Raw genomic sequence first — 15,300 nt, 5'->3', positions numbered from 1 at the left:
TACAGTCCCGACAAACCAATTAGCCCAGCTAGGGCTGGCCCAGTAATGTGGCAGAATGAGACTGTTTTATTGGGCGGCATATATGGAGGGCAATTTGCACCCGTGGATCCCCTATCCATTTAATTATTGTACACTCAGTGAAGCAAGGCTTTCTGCCACCTTCTCCTGTGACAGAGGAAGCTGGCTATGCTTTGTCTCCATGGTCAGAGGCAGTTTGCTTCTGAATAAATAAAAAATAAATAATGAATACCAGTTGCTAGAAACCACAGATAAGGGAGTTTGCTCTTGCAGGATGCTGAACTACATGAGCCCTTGGCCTGGCCCAGAAAACTCTAATGCTCTTAAGAATGTGTGCACTGCTACTTCAGTTCATTACTGTGGCTAGAGTTTTTTGTTCAGCTTAAACATAGAATGGAAAAAAAAAACCACGGCTGAGAAACATGGCTGTATGGTTCATGCTTGAAAATGAAGATATCTAAAGGCTGCATTCCTATCCAGCAAGGATGGCAAAGTGTAGCTTTCCTCACTGTTGGCTATGGTGAATGGGACTGATGGGAGCTGGAGTCCAAAAGCTTCTCCATCCCTGCTGTACATGCTGATCTGGAAATAAATGCCATTGACAGGGATCTGAGTATGCTATAAATGTATCTTCACTGTAATATTGGTCACCTTTTTTTTGGTAGCTGTGAAATACAAACACATGGGTTGTATATATTGAACAATCCTTCTTCTCTCCTCCCCCCTCCAGTTCTGCTCTGAATTTTCCCCAAACGCCCTGGAGCAGATTTGCGGGGGGGGGGGGGAGTGCATGCACACATGGGAGACAAAAGGAGAGAAAGTTATTTTACATGAGTTGTTTGCTTCTGCAGTGACTGTGTTGGATTCAACCCATGATTCTGAATTGAATTTATTAGTAGCATAGAGAAATGTCAAACACAATTGAGGTTATTTATAACAATTAAAAATATATGGTGACTCATCACAGCAATTGCAATGGATACTTAGCAGTTTTGTACTTGCATTATTAATTGTTTCATTTTTTTTAATCCAGTGTGTTAGAGATCAGTCACTACTGTGGATTGACTGGTTTCCTGGGTCTAGGGCTTTCTGGCTTTCCTAGCCTCTTAGGCTTTTGCTTCTTATAGGACACATAGGCAAGCATACAGACACACCCCAGGTGAGACAAAAAAGTCAAGATGTCCCAGGTGGATAAATAAGTCTCTGCAACTGAGTAAACTTGCCTGGAAAAACTGAAATCCTTACTTAAAGCTGGGTTGTTTACACATGCATTAATTTGAGTACAGAGTAACTTTTCTTCCTTAAGTTGTTTGAGGAATTGTAGAGCTTGAAAGCCTATACATTTTTACCAGTAGAGTAAGATACACAAAAGATACATTCTCACCTACTTGTTGCTCTTTGTTGGGGAAAAAAACATGGCCATGATGTTCTGTAGATTGCCTATGAGCAGCAGATTACTTTTGTTACGGTGATGTGCGCGGTAGAATAAGGACCTGAAAGTAGAATAGCTTTTGTTTTATTTTTTATAAAGCCCTAATTATTTCACAAATGTGACATGTGAGAAATTTCCTGGAGTATATTTAGGTAACTGTGAAAATGCATTAGGATTACTTCAATATTTGAAAACATTGCCACAAAAGCTGAAAGTAGATTTATTCTAAAAGCTTCTCCATATCTACAACATTAGCCATCTCTTTAGCAGTTTATGAACATTGTAGCTTTTATTGATTTCAGGGAATAGGACCCAGCAACAAACAACAAAAGTCGATGGCACCTCTTTGCTTCCATATAGAGGTGTCCAGATCAATATTTTGAATTTACAGTAATTTACTAGTAATGGGTAAACAAATGGACAGAATTTCTGTATTGTGGGTATGGCTAGGCATATATTCTTTTCATCTATACTCTGTTGTAGGTCAAAGTCTTTGTTCCTGCAGCTGGAAATGCAGCTGGATACTGAAATTATGTGCATATCCATGATGTTCTGAAATGTGTCATATGTTAAGGAACACTGAACAGGTTTCATTTATTGTAGAATGTATTGAGCGTTCAAGGCTGTTTAAACCCAAAATACTACTTGTGCTTTTAATACCGTTCAGAGTTTTGCTTGTTCTTTTGGTGTACATTTGTCAAGCTGCCTGGCTTTCAGACTTCAAGGATTTCCCTCTATATAGCGGACTCTCTCTCCCCGCCTCCCTCCTGTCTCTCTCTCACACACACAAAGGTGGGGGAAAGAAAATAGTGCGGAACTGGTAAAAATAAATGAGAAACTTTCAATAATGAATGCTGATATGCTTCATGTGTACAGCTCTACCCTATTCTGCCCTATATTAATCACATGCAGCACTGTTTCCATTACAGTGCAGTTTGTCTTCCACCCAAAACTATGTTGTGTGTCTCATTGACTGCTGTGGTGAAATTACATAGATCAAGTAATTTATGAAAGTAATTATGTAACTTATGTGAATTATGTTGTCATTATGTTATTTCATTTCATTCATTTCAATGAAAAGGAAATAATGCAAATGGGGAGGGGGAAGGAATAATTTATGCTTTGTTTGCAGACAGCAACAAAAGTGAATACTGATCATATTTACTGGGTTGATTTCCATTACAGACATGGGATGAATGGACATTGGCAGTTTCTGCTTCCATTTCTTGGAATTCTCCAACATCTCTAGTATACTGTTGTTGGCATCTATCTTGGGAGACATGGGAGTGTGCCTCCGGGGCTGAAGTCAGACCAATGCATTAGCAGCACTGAAGTGGGGGCGCAAGCCTGGGCAGTGTGTATGGAGGTCCTGGGCTGTGCAGATAACAAGACTCCACTCTTGACCTCACTGATGTGGTCCAAAGGAAAGCAGAGCAATATGTTTGGCACCAGCTTGGCTGCAGGACTTGCCAGGATGAGGCATACAAGACCCCATCCAACCGTCTTAGAAACTCCACTCTGGATTTGTGTAGGGTTTACTCCTCAGGCTTTTCTTCTTCTGAAGATATCCGAGGCTTAGGATCAGAGGCTACCTTGCCAGGTTGATTAGCCCCATTTGCCCCTCCCTTCCCTCCACAGCACATGCAGAAACTGCCTTCTTAGCTATTTGACCCACTATTCATCTCATCTGCTCAATCCGCCAGAGCCTGTCTTTGCATACAGGGAAAGTACCCAACTCAACAGTGGGTTGAAATTCATCAACTACCCTCACTTGGTTTATCTTACCAGTCAAAACCGTTTCCCAGAGTGTGGCCACTGTTGCATGCTGACAGCTTCTAGGAGCCACAAGTGAGAACTGAGTGCAGGGTGGAGACCATAAGTGGACAAACTACCCCAGAAGGAGCACAATGTGTCCCACACCAGACGTAGAGCCCCTCCCCTCACACCTCATGCACAGTGACATTCAAATCAATACAGAAAAGCAAATTACATAAATAAGAGAGTATCAAAAATATCAGGAGGGCTCTACAATTACAACATGATTTCCATAGTTGTCTTCAGTAGGTTGGTCTGCCAATCTATTCCCTAAGTTTGTAATTGTAAGCCGGCACAAACTCCACAGTTCAATGCCAACAAGGCTTTTCAACTACTGAAGAACTACTGAAACAGTTATGCATATTTCCCTCAGCTACATCAAGGTTTTTAAAAATCCTCTTAATATTACATGAGATTATTTACAGATAATGAGAGAGAAAACTTGGACTGCAAGATAAAAAATAATAACAATGTTGCATTCAGAGAGCCAGATTGTGGCAACGTTTCTGTACTTTTGTTACCCAAAGATTATGTCATGCAACACGAAGAGGAAATTTGGGTGTGGCCAGGCATAAAAATTGTTAGCAGTGAGCCTACTGTGAAATGTATTTCTAGTGCTTTGAACAGAAGTACAGTTTTATCTCATCAGATTGAGCTCGGGAGGAAACATATTAATCCTGTTTTGTAGCTAACAGGAGTATATTCCCTGTGCTGGATGACTGGCCTTTGTGACAATCAGAAAGTTGCTTCCTTTTGAACTTCTTAACATTAAATAAACCTGATTTTTAATTATGGTGCTGAATAAACATTTAATCAGATCAAGGTACTTGAGGTCTGCCTCCCCCCATGGCATAATGGGTGGCATTCAACTAAGTCATACTCAGATTAGACTGTACAACTGTGATGAAATAATGTAACAAGTGTGAAAAATTCTTGCAGCTTTCCCATATCCTCTTTATTAGCACTATATGCTTTTACTGAATAGGTATACTTTTTAAAATATAATAACATAAATATGAAAAATAAAATATATGTTTTGTTTATGCACCTAGGTTATTATTCCTTTCTTCATGTGTGAAAGATGCTTATACAGGAAGACACTCCAGTTGGTTCAGCCATAATACAGGGAACAATATAAGAGTACTAAGATGGGAAATAATAGTTTAGCACAGAATTGGATTATTCACCTATGATTCATGTCATCATGATGCAATTGGATCATGTCAAAGTCGGCCTATAGGGTGGGGATGAGATGAAGATCTGGCCTACTAGGGCGAAACATTTTCCCACCCCCAGTGTAAAGCTACACATCAGAATTAATATATTAATTTTCTTCTAATATTGTATTTACAAATAAGCGATTAAATAGAGGCAACTTTATTTATATGGAAGTAAATAGTTCCTTTGTATGAACTCTCAGTGTTCACTGGTGATGTAGACCTCTAAATGATAGGTGTGTTGAAATATGAAATGAAAAGCCTAAGAAAAACATTATTCTAACTATAACCTGCTTTAAAACTTCATTGGGACTAGCTTAAAACTAATTATTTCTCTCAGGATCATACCAAATCCTTTCTTTCTCTGGACCACCTTCCCAAACCCTTGACACTAACACTCATCCACATACCTTTGTTCTCCTGCTTCTATCTTGTTTCAATTTAGATTTGAGGGTAGATGAGTTTTCCTTTTGGAGATATGTTAAATAACATGTCAGTGGAGGTGGAAGAGAAATATGAGGCTGAAGAAATCAAGGGAGAGGAGAGGGGAGAACATTCTCTTCTGACTAATCCCAAAACAGACCTCGTTAGTATGTGGCGCCACAAGAAATGTTACATTTGTGCAAAATCCCTTTGTAGGAAATCCTTGTGTTTCTCAGAACATGGGTAAAAGTTTATTATGCCCCAACATTTCTAGGTTAAAAGCAACAACCCATAGACCATCACCATGCACTTAAAATTAAATAGTGCAATGCAAAAGAAAAAAGAATTGGATGGTGGTGGTTTGCAGGAAAATAAATAAATTCAGGCATTAATTCTTTATAAGATGGGAACTGGGAATCCTTCATTTATATACAGTAGAGTATGAAAAGAGGGAAGGAAATTGACATTTGTTGCTGTGTGAGTGTATTGAATGCTTTCAAGCGTACAATAACTCAGCATTTATTTTTGATATTCTGAACTATAATGCATAAATGAAAAATATGAAGAAATAGAATTAAAAATAGAATTTAGAAAGAAACTTTACCAATGTATTGTTAGTTTGCTCTCTCTGTCGTGTTTTATTTTAGTTTATGTTTAAGTAGCATTTGCTGTGCTGGAATTCAAATGAGGTGTGTGTTTGTGTATAATAACTTTAAGGTGAGAAAAATTACTTTTTAGAACTGCCACAAATTGCCAATGTATCATGAGGACACTCTTGTTTTAAATGATACATTTGATGTTGAATTCAGGTTTTGAGATTCAACAAAGATGAGCAAATATACTTAAAATGTGGCTTCAGCAACAACAAGAGCTATACATTTTCTCTCACTGTGCTGCAAGCTTATATTGTGTGAATGTTAAATATATAGTCTTAGATCCTGGCCTTTTGCTTTTGCTAGTGTGAGCATCCCTGGATTGGAGTTCCATCCAGGTGATGCTCCTGCTGGTGAGGGAGTTCACACTTTGCCAATTCACCCTCTCCCCTGCAGTCCCTTGCAACCTCCAGAAATCTCCTCTGTCGAGTTAGAAGCCGCTGTGGAGTACTGTGGAACAGATACAGGGGGAAATAGGTGAAAATTACCCCAATTCTTCTTCCCTCCTCTGGATTAAAGTCTTCTGTGTGGATGAAAAGAACCTTTCTGCCATGGACAGTTTAGTTGGGCTTCAACCTATAGTCCTGCAGTAAGGGTTTAAATAAAGTATATAATGTTTTGTAAGGACCCATTTTACATGCCATAAAGGTGAGTCTGACTGAAAACTGCCTGGGCTCTATTTTCTTATTAATGGAAAACTGCCTGTTTCCTGGTAATTAGATGCCAAGAATTTTCTGAAGTTAACTATGCAGTTAAGAGTTAACTATGCAGTTAAGAGTTAACTATGCAGTTAAGAGTTAACTGAAGTTAACTCTTGAGAGTCCCATGGACTGCAAGATCAAATGCATCCATTCTTAAGGAAATCAGCCCTGAGTGCTCACTGGAAGGACAGATCGTGAAGCTGAGGCTCCAATACTTTGGCCACCTCATGAGAAGAGAAGACTCACTGGAAAAGACCCTGATGTTGGGAAAGATGGAGGGCACAAGGAGAAGGGGACGACCGAAGGCGAGATGGTTAGACAGTGTTCTCGAAGCTACAAACATGAGTCTGTCCAAACTGCGGGTGGCAGTGGAAGACAGGAGTGCCTGGCGTGCTCTGGTCCATGGGGTCACGAAGAGTCGGACACGACTGAACGACTAAACAACAACAACAACAACAAACTATGCAGTTGCTTCTCCCCCCCAAAGATTTGGCATTGAGTAGGATTTCTGATTGCAGAATTAAGTACTAGAGTTTCATATACTGTATAACAAAATAAGAGGCAATCGCTTAAGGCAATTTTAAACTTTGAAATATTAAATAGTGCACAAAGAACTAATGTATTTTTTAAAACATAAATCTTAGTCTAGAATATGATGACTGAACCATTCATATGTGGCATTTTAGGTAAATGATTGAAAAATATTCTTATTGTATGCTTAGAATTCATTTTATAATTACCCTTTTCTTCATTTGCAGAAGGAACTGAGCCTTCCAAGAAGGGGAAGTTTGTAAGTAGTCGAAATTTCTTCTTTTTATTTTGTTCAGTGCGCTCTGCATAGGGCTTGACAGTTTTTCAATATGTCTTCCTTCTCTTAGTGGCCAATGAAATGAAGGTTAAGTATGGCAGTTGATTGTGCACAAAAAAGCTAACATTGTAAACCAATGCGCCATGTCCTTGTACTTCACTGAATGTTTGTCCTCGTCTCGTACTTCATTGACTGTTTCTTCTGGTATTAGTTAATAGTTTATAGTAGGAAATCATTATGAAAGAACTCTGGGTATCAATAAGGCTATCAATCAAAAATACATTAGAAATAAATCAAGTATAGGAAATGTTATTTGGACTCGTTATGTTTGGAATTTCAAAAAATAGCTGAGAGAGACACGTACATAGATGGATTCAATTTTACCTTAATATTGATGCCAAAAATAAAGTAGCTTAAAAATTAAACTAATGCCAAGCGAGGCTGGATAGTATAATATTTAAAGAATCAAGGTATGGATTGTTAGAGACTTGCAAGCATTTATTTGTATTGGTTTGGAAAATTAATGAGTTAAATATACTGACACCTCATGGTTAATAATTGCATTGGGTAAATTTGTGTGTCTTGACTTTATTTGTCTAACTGCACAAGTCTAGGCATGTTTATTCAGAAGTAAGTCCCACTTTGTTCAAAAAGTTCAGTAAGTCACACTTTGTTAAATGCCATGTAAGTGTGCATAGAATTGCAGTCAACGTACATTTTAAGCAGTTAATTTTTAAGGCCCGTGCTACTTTTTGTGCTTTTAAGTTGTATATTTTTCTTTACAATGCTTGGGTAAAATGGATGACTGTGGTCTGAATGGGTCTCTCGGTTTTTGATTTTGATTTTCGTTGCTGTTTTTAAGCCAGTAGTGAATCTTCTTTGGGATGCTAGAGGCTGCAATTTTTCTTTCCCCCTAGTTCATTTTTTCAAGGCTTTGGCATTCCCTTGTATTGTCCTGTGCAGGGGCAGTGTGTCCCGTTTTGCCACTTGAGGCAAAACAGGAAGTGCCGCCTTGCCTTGCTGCCACTGGAACTGCTTCTTCTCCCTCACTACCTCCTTCGCTGCTGGCGGAGAAGCAGCACCAGCAAGATTTCACATGATTTCCGGCAAAATTTTAGCCAAAATCAGCACTGATGCTGGCACCACTTCCATGCTGCTAGACCAGGTAACCCGTGGGGCGTTTGCCTTGGGGACCGTTGCCTAAATGGCAGAACTGGCTCTGGTCTCATGTAGGCAACCTCAGCAATATATACAGTTCTCAGGAGCCTTAAAAGCCAGCTTTTGGTGAATTTTTGACCATATAAATAGAGGGCATATTTGAAGGTGCAGTCAAAAGTGTTCACAAAATCTGGAGGTCAGAAAATGCAAGTGAAAACAAAACTAAAATTAGTTTTGCTCTGATGTATATTGCCTCCTTGTGCATTATACCTAATTTCTCAAGTTATGATGGCTATGTTCTCTTTTTAAAAAATTGGCACAAGTTGAGGACCACCATTAATAGTTGTCTATTTTTGTTTTGAAACAGACAAGTTTACCCACTATTTATTGTATTAATGATGAGAACATGTAGTCTTCATATTTTTTGTTTTTCTTTAAGTGCCACATATCTTGCATTGGACTAAAAAGGTTGAGAACTGCATGTACTTTTCAGAAATAGAAGCAGAACCAAGCTGTTGCTGTAATTAACATTTGAAGTTGAATGTTATGAGTGTGGGAACAAAATAATCTCTGACAAGGAAATCCTTTTCAATATTATGGCTTTGGAACATTGTAACATCACATTTATTAACTGATGACGTAACTTTGAAACTATCCTTGCAATGAGTTTACTTTTATATGTTAGAAGCTCTTCTGTGCACGTGGGTAAAAACTATTGTAGGAATAGCAGAGTTTACTTAACAAATATGGTAGAGGGTTTTGGAATAGAATTGTACCAGTGTTTTTTTGGTTTTAACGTATTATCAGATAGATTTATCATTTACTGAATCTCATTTTAATGAAATATGGCAAACCATAATCTGTGAAAATTTTGCATGAGACCATTTTATTCTATTATCTCAATCAGTTTTCACACATAGAAAAATCAGGCTGTTGCAGGTTTTCCACATAATGATCATAAACCTCATTATGTGTTGGATGGAAAGCAGCTGATACCATCAGATGAGGTGCTGAACAGAAGACTCCAAATGCATACAACTTAATAGGAATTGTTAAGCTTCTTTTTGCTTGAGGCTCATTCTGACAGGTTTCCCAGAAGTTGATAAGGGTTTGTAATTGGCCTGTTTATCGGTGATTTTGAGTGTGGATTATTGGATTACCTTGGGGAAGAAGAGATAAAGGTAGGAAATAGAATGAAATCCTCCCACTACAGCCAAACAATAAAAGAACAATGGGACAGTATTACATTTTTTATGCAGAAGTCTGTATTTTTCTATTGTTAACTTTGTTCAACTCTACAGATTTAATATCTGATTTTAGATTTGTGTCACAGTGGAAAAAATGTGGTTAGAGACAATTGCCCAAACTGCATTGCATGCCTGTTTGAAATTGCAATATTGGCCCAACAGTGTTGAATAGGTTTGTGATAATAGTCTAGGAGAATTAGTCATTAGCAGGGCGTACCTGCATGTGGCGCTGTGGGTTAAACCACAGAGCCTAGGACTTGCCGATCAGAAGGTTGGCGGTTCAAATCCCCGTGACAGGGTGAGCTCCTGTTGCTCGGTCCCTGCTCCTGCCAACTAGCAGTTCGAAAGCACATCAAAGTGCAAGTAGATAAATAGGTACTGCTCCGGTGGGAAGGTAAACAGCGTTTCCGTGTGCTGCTCTGGTTCGCCAGAAGCAGCTTAGTCATGCTGGCCACATGACCTGGAAGCTGTCTGCGGACAAACCTGGCTCCCTCGGCCAATAAAGCGAGATGAGCGCCGCAACCCCAGAGTCGGTCACGACTGGACCTAACGGTCCGGGGTCCTTTACCTTTACCTGCATGTAACTGTACTGCTTGCTTTACAAATAGTAATGAAGTAGCAAAAGCAGCAAAGTACTGTTTTCAGAATGATCAGCTGTGTAACATAGAATTTGCCTCTTCTTTTAGAGATTAGGCAGCTAGTAACCTCTCTTACGTGGGACACGGTTGGCGTTGTGGTCTAAACCACAGAGCCTAGGGCTTGCCGATCAGAAGGTCGGGGTGAACTCCCGTTTCTTGGTCCCTGCTCCTGCCAACCTAGCAGTTCGAAAGCACGTCAAAGTGCAAGTGGATAAATAGGTACTGCTCCGGTGGGAAGTAAACGGTGTTTCCGTGCACTGCTCTGGTTCGCCAGTAGTGGCTTAGTCATGCTGGCCACATGACCCGGAAGCTGTACGCCAGCTCCCTCGGCCAGTAAAGCGAGATGAGCACCACAACCTCAGAGTCATCCGTGGCTGGACCTAAAGGGACCTAATGGGGTCCCTTTACCTTTACCTAACATCTCTTACAGTTGATTGACTGTTCTTAAGTCCATGTTCTTAAGCCCATGCAATTTTGCACAGAAGCTTCACTACTCTTAGTCTTTAACAAGATGAGGCCAGCCCTTTGGCAAGCACTTTTAATTTGTAATACGTCGGGGATAGTAAAGGATAACATCAGTTTCACTTTCAGTGAGCTTCTTATGCAAAGTCCTTGATTAGATTTTGAGAGGAAGTAGGGGGAAATAAACTTGAAATCATGCCCCAGCGAGTGGAAGGACGGAGGATGGGGAGCATGAAATAGGGATAAAGCATGAGTAAGACACAAACTGAGGAGAGTGGCCAGTTAAAGGAGAAGAGGAGGAAAGAGGGTGGCAATGTAGTAGTAGTGAATGCAGAAGTCTTTGGAGAGGAAGACAGAATAGGATTACCAGACTGGAAGGGGCCTTTGTCACTTAAAATGCTTTGCTGATTCTGTCAGTATCAACATCATATTGCAGAGCTCCTTTCAATCATGTAATGCTAAAATGTAGCATCAGAAATACCAGAAGAGAGCTTCTGTAGCAGATGACCTTCCTGCTGCAGTATTAGTGAAGGAGAAAAAAGAAGAATGTGAATTCTGTTTGGTGTGTGATTAAGAAGCCCCTCAGCCATCCTCTCCATCCTCTGCTTACCTACTCTCTCTGTGTTCCTTTGGCACACAGTTCTTCTCTTAGGGGACTGGTGTGCTGACAAGACCTATACATGTTTGACCCTCTCATGTTAAGGAGTGTGCAGACATTCCTCATTTGCTGCTTCCAGCAGGCACTTGTTTGGAGATTGAGCCTGACCTGGTTGTTTCTATTGCAGCATTTTTTGGTTGTGGATTATGTGGACACCTGAATGAATAATGGGAATATTTATTGCTGCAATACCAGCACTACCTCTTAGCATGAAACACAATGTGACAAAAATTGTGCCTGCTTTTGAACACTATTGTCTGGAAATAAATTGTTCTTTAGAGTAACAGGATATGATCTAGGGAATGCAAATCAACATGTCAGAAATTCCTATCAACCTGAAAAGGGCAGCTGAGAAGCCAAAGAAAGAACACAGTGGATTTTTAGTGCACATTCTATATTTCTCACTTCACCTCTTCCTTTGTGCAGCATATGTGTTCCTGGAGAAGCGTATCATTATTAAAAGAAAAGAATACCCTGCAGGTAAAAGGTCTCTAGCAATCACTAACAAGACCCAATAGATGAACCTGACAAAATTGGCCGGAAACAGCAAGCAGGAAGAAGTCAGAAAGAAATAAAGCGGACCACCTGCCAATCTTATTTTATGTGTTGCTCCAGTGATGTTTTTTTCAGTCTCTTTGTATATCTGGTAGACTGCTTCTCTTCATATAGTTTTCGTCTTGTCCTATGCCCTGACCTGTTGATCCTGCATTTTTTAAATGTTAGTCTTTTCATTCTTTGGCTTAGAAATAGGGAACAATGGAGCAAGAGCCTGTGGAGATTTAGATAGGAGAAAATGATAGAGAAGAAATTGCCCTAAATCAAATAACATTTTAAGTGGGTTTAATTGTTTTCATGATGAATGCGATTACACGTCATAGGTAAACTGAATTTGGTATAATAAAATGTGCTTTACTATATGCAGAATTATTTTTTTGTAAGGAAGAAATATTTATGTACCCTTGACCTTTCCAAGATCCAGCTCATAATTCTCATCTGTTGTACATGGATTTTATATAAGCACAAGTTCCTGTATCGTTAAATCAGACAGGTAAAACTGCACCCATAATTATAAAACCAAAACACTGTAAAGACAATTCAGAAGATTGGCAGGGTGCAGGAGAGCAAAAATCTGTAGGACCTAGCATTGGCAATATAACATGGTAGGCAGCAGGTGAGCTTTTCTGTGGAGATGTTCAACTGATGGGGTGCTATAGTTGAAATAACACTCTCCTGCCATCATCCTTCTCACTTCTGGCTATCTTAATTATATGAGAGAACCCCAGTATCTGAGGCTTCGGTAATTCAGGGTTCCCTCTCACTAACTAGTTAGTTGGTAACATGCATTACACATCTATGTGATTTGTAGGAGGTTGTAGCAAAGGGAGTTCTCTTCCTATGTTATTTCCATATTCTGTTGTATTTTTATTTACTATTTTCATTTTTTTGATTAATCACCTTTTATGGTTTGGATTGTTTGTGGTAGAAAAGTGGGATGCAGAGTTTAAAATGTAAAGAAATGTAGGGATGTAGGAGTAGCATTTTGTGGATAGGAATATTCAGTGTTACTAACTTTGGAATTTTAAGATCTATAGAAGAACAAGCCTTGCCTGAAGCATCATGACTTCCTGAAAGGGACTGTCAGACTCATCAGACCCTTTAGAGCTCTTTGAGAGTGTAGATTTAAAAGCAATTTACTTTTTGTGTATACAAGCATTTGCAAATGTTACTATAGTTAAAACTTCTTGTTTATCTGTCTTCATTTTTTTTTTAATTGCTGCTGAAAGACTTTGGTAATATCTAGTATTAAGGACTGAAGCAGTTCTGAGGGAAATGTCTTTATGTTATTTTTGTATAAATCTGTAAGGCAAATGAAATAATTGAATGGAGAGGCAGCCCTAAATATGGAAAAGGTTACACCCAGGGCAAAAAGCTTTGACAACAATGATAGTTCCTGTTAGGGCTAACAAATATTGCCTTGCTTTTTCATCTCCATTCACAGCTTCCTTCTGATTTGTGCCTCTTCTCCTCCCTAACTTCTTCTCAAACATTGATAGAAGCAAGTTAGTTTAAGCTACTAAATTTAGAATAAGTACCGTTGCAGCTTTTTGACAACTATTGAGCAGAAACATCCTTTGCCTTCTAAACAATTGGCCTATGCTGCTCTATGCTGCTCTGATTCTGTAGCAGCCTGGATAAGAGTTAAGGTGAGAGAAGAGACTGGTCCATGGAAACCATAAATGGTTAGTTTGACTAGTAAGCAAAGCCAAGTGGTTTGAGCCTTTGAATCTATTCCTGGCTTGGCTTCCTCTGTGCTGGAATTCCAATTTCTAGATTATGCTTCTTTACCTTAAACATTTTGCAGTATATCTCCTCATAGTGGAATGTGACACATTTTTATTGTCTTGGATGACACGTGTGCAAAATTTCAGATTTCTGGTTCATGTGCAACTTTACATTAACAACTTTGATACCCCATGAGTTAGTGAGTCAGCCTTGTGAGTAAGGTTAAAATGTCTTTAGGTATGCATTGTGTATTTCTTACTCTTTTCTTGGATTTCCTGTTCTTTTATGCTTGTTTGAAAGCCATAAGTTTAGCTGTGAATATAACTGGAAATTTCACACAGTCCTATCTCACATTATTTAAATATAGGTTCTTTCATTGCCTTCAAAGTTGACGTTAGTTGTCTCATTGAAAAGTTAAAAGTCTAACTTGAAACCACATGGATCTTTTTAAGCATTTGCCATTCCTTTAAAAATAATCAGATCCCAGCAGCTTCATTTCAGCACTATTCTTTAATGGTTCAATGGCACCTCAGTAGGAGCCTGTCAATTGAGAGCCTGCCAACATTCAATTCTAGCTGGCTGCCAGGGACTAAAAACTTTGATTGCAAACTTGCTGAATCTGACATTACACTAGAGAATAAAACAGAATGTACTCTAAAGCATTTTAGTAAATGACATCACCTGAAATTTCTATGTACAAATAAGAATGAAGTGCTTCTAGCAAAATGGAAAACTAAATTTCTTCTTGAGCCTTTTCTATGAATATTTTAAATGTATTTGGTGTCTATTTGATATCAGACCCACCATATGCAGGTAGTTCTAGATTACTTTGATTTTTTACATCTTTAGTAACTAGAACTTAGGTTTATGCCCCTCTGTATATTGTCTCAAAGAAGTCAATTTTAAGAGGAAATGTGATGGACTGGAGCTAGATAGCAGGAGTTCAGAATTCCCAGAGTATTAGTTTACTCGGAACAATACATTTCTGATGTATTGCTATCTTCGGGGGTGTGTGTGTGTGTGGTCATCATCAGGCTGTTGTTTCTGGACCCAATTCGTGTTGCTGGTTTTGACTTCTAAACCGTTTGACTGTGATTATCTCAGGGAATATCTGTTCTTGTATGGGTCCCTCTCCTAGTTTTGCGATACACTTATACCTTTAAGTGTCAGGACATGTTCTGGAACAGCATATTTTTTTTTTCAGAGTTAAGGAAAGAATAGCTTTTTTGTTCCTGATGTGGGTCCCCCCCCAATGTTATTGACTTCAGACAGTCAGCATTCCATGCCCACTAAGCATGTTCACTGTTCACTTGGGCTGTCTTTGGAGCCCTATCTCCTCTTTGCACCCCACTCCTTAAAAAAAAATGATTATTATTCTTTTGTACTGTTGCAAACTTTTAAAAATATTTTATTAGTTGAATATAAGAACAACATACAATCAAATACAAGCAATCAAATACAGTTTCCCCCTTCCCCCCCCAAAACAGCCCCAACTATGTCCAGGTAATTACATTAGTAATATAATATAATAAAATAAAAATTTCTACAGTTGCTGGTTTAAAAAATATCATTCCACATGTCTTAGGTGGTTTAAATGCATGTTCTTTCTTAAATACATGACCACGTTATGTAAAAGTTATGTATTTTCTCACGTTGTTTTCTTTCACGTACCCTTTCTCTTAACCTTTCCATCAAAATTTATTCCCAGATATAAGCATACCAAACTTCATATAGGTTCACGTTTAATGTCCTCCAGTGTCTAGCAACAGCCAGATGTGCTGCAGCAG

At 38.9% G+C, this 15,300-nt stretch overlaps 1 protein-coding gene across 16 annotated transcripts in view; it reads left to right on the top strand.

Moving 5' to 3' along the window:
- MAST4 (microtubule associated serine/threonine kinase family member 4) overlaps positions 1 to 15,300 on the top strand; it is a gene marked incomplete at its 5' end in the record, with an annotated part of 197,844 nt that overhangs the window by 68,119 nt on the left and 114,425 nt on the right. For 12 of the 16 annotated variants that reach the window (XM_083403588.1, XM_083403589.1, XM_083403586.1 and 9 more), the window contains one exon: positions 7,018 to 7,049. The exons of the other annotated variants lie outside the window; for them this stretch is intronic. In XM_083403588.1, coding sequence (XP_083259714.1) covers positions 7,018 to 7,049 — 32 coding nt within the window. The remainder of the gene's footprint in view (positions 1 to 7,017; positions 7,050 to 15,300) is intronic. 16 annotated transcript variants of the gene reach the window in all.

This window comes from Podarcis tiliguerta (genome assembly GCF_965153285.1).
Source record: "Podarcis tiliguerta genome assembly, chromosome: 11".
NCBI classification, from domain to species: domain Eukaryota; kingdom Metazoa; phylum Chordata; class Lepidosauria; order Squamata; family Lacertidae; genus Podarcis; species Podarcis tiliguerta.
This window is presented reverse-complemented; position numbering and strand designations above follow the sequence as displayed.